The sequence below is a fragment of the Myotis brandtii genome, unplaced genomic scaffold (assembly GCF_000412655.1).
Source record: "Myotis brandtii unplaced genomic scaffold, ASM41265v1 scaffold111, whole genome shotgun sequence".
Taxonomy (NCBI): Eukaryota; Metazoa; Chordata; class Mammalia; order Chiroptera; family Vespertilionidae; genus Myotis; species Myotis brandtii.
Genome location: NW_005353789.1, coordinates 5215144 through 5215430, shown reverse-complemented (window position 1 = coordinate 5215430; position 287 = coordinate 5215144). Strand labels below are relative to the sequence as shown.

The window sequence follows — 287 nt, the reverse complement described above, 5'->3', positions numbered from 1 at the left end:
CACACACACAGACACACCCGGAACCTTTGACAGACCCGGGCCAGCCCGACACACACCCACTCCCGGTGGCTCCGCGGGCCGCCACCCGTCCGCCCAAGTCCCAACTCGCACCCCCACGCACGAGAGCCTTTCTCCCACCTCATCTCCCCGGGGACGCGCTCCTCTTCCCAACACTCGGGAGCCTACTCGGGGGCGCAAAAACACTCGACCTCCTTCCCTGCCTCGGGCCCAGGAGGAGCCACAGCAGCCATTTCCCCGCGGCCGGGGAAACTCACACGCGCGCGCGC

The 287-nt window shown here is 69.0% G+C and overlaps 1 protein-coding gene across 1 annotated transcript in view; it reads right to left on the bottom strand.

Annotated features, from left to right (window-relative positions):
* Positions 1-281, bottom strand: part of CNOT6L (CCR4-NOT transcription complex, subunit 6-like) — a 121337-nt gene extending 121056 nt beyond the window's left edge. Inside the window, exon 1 of the mRNA XM_005857433.2 lies at positions 139-281. Within this exon, the coding sequence (XP_005857495.1) occupies positions 139-143 (5 nt within the window). The 5' untranslated portion in view covers positions 144-281. The remainder of the gene's footprint in view (positions 1-138) is intronic.
* Between the last annotated feature and the right edge of the window lie 6 nt (positions 282-287).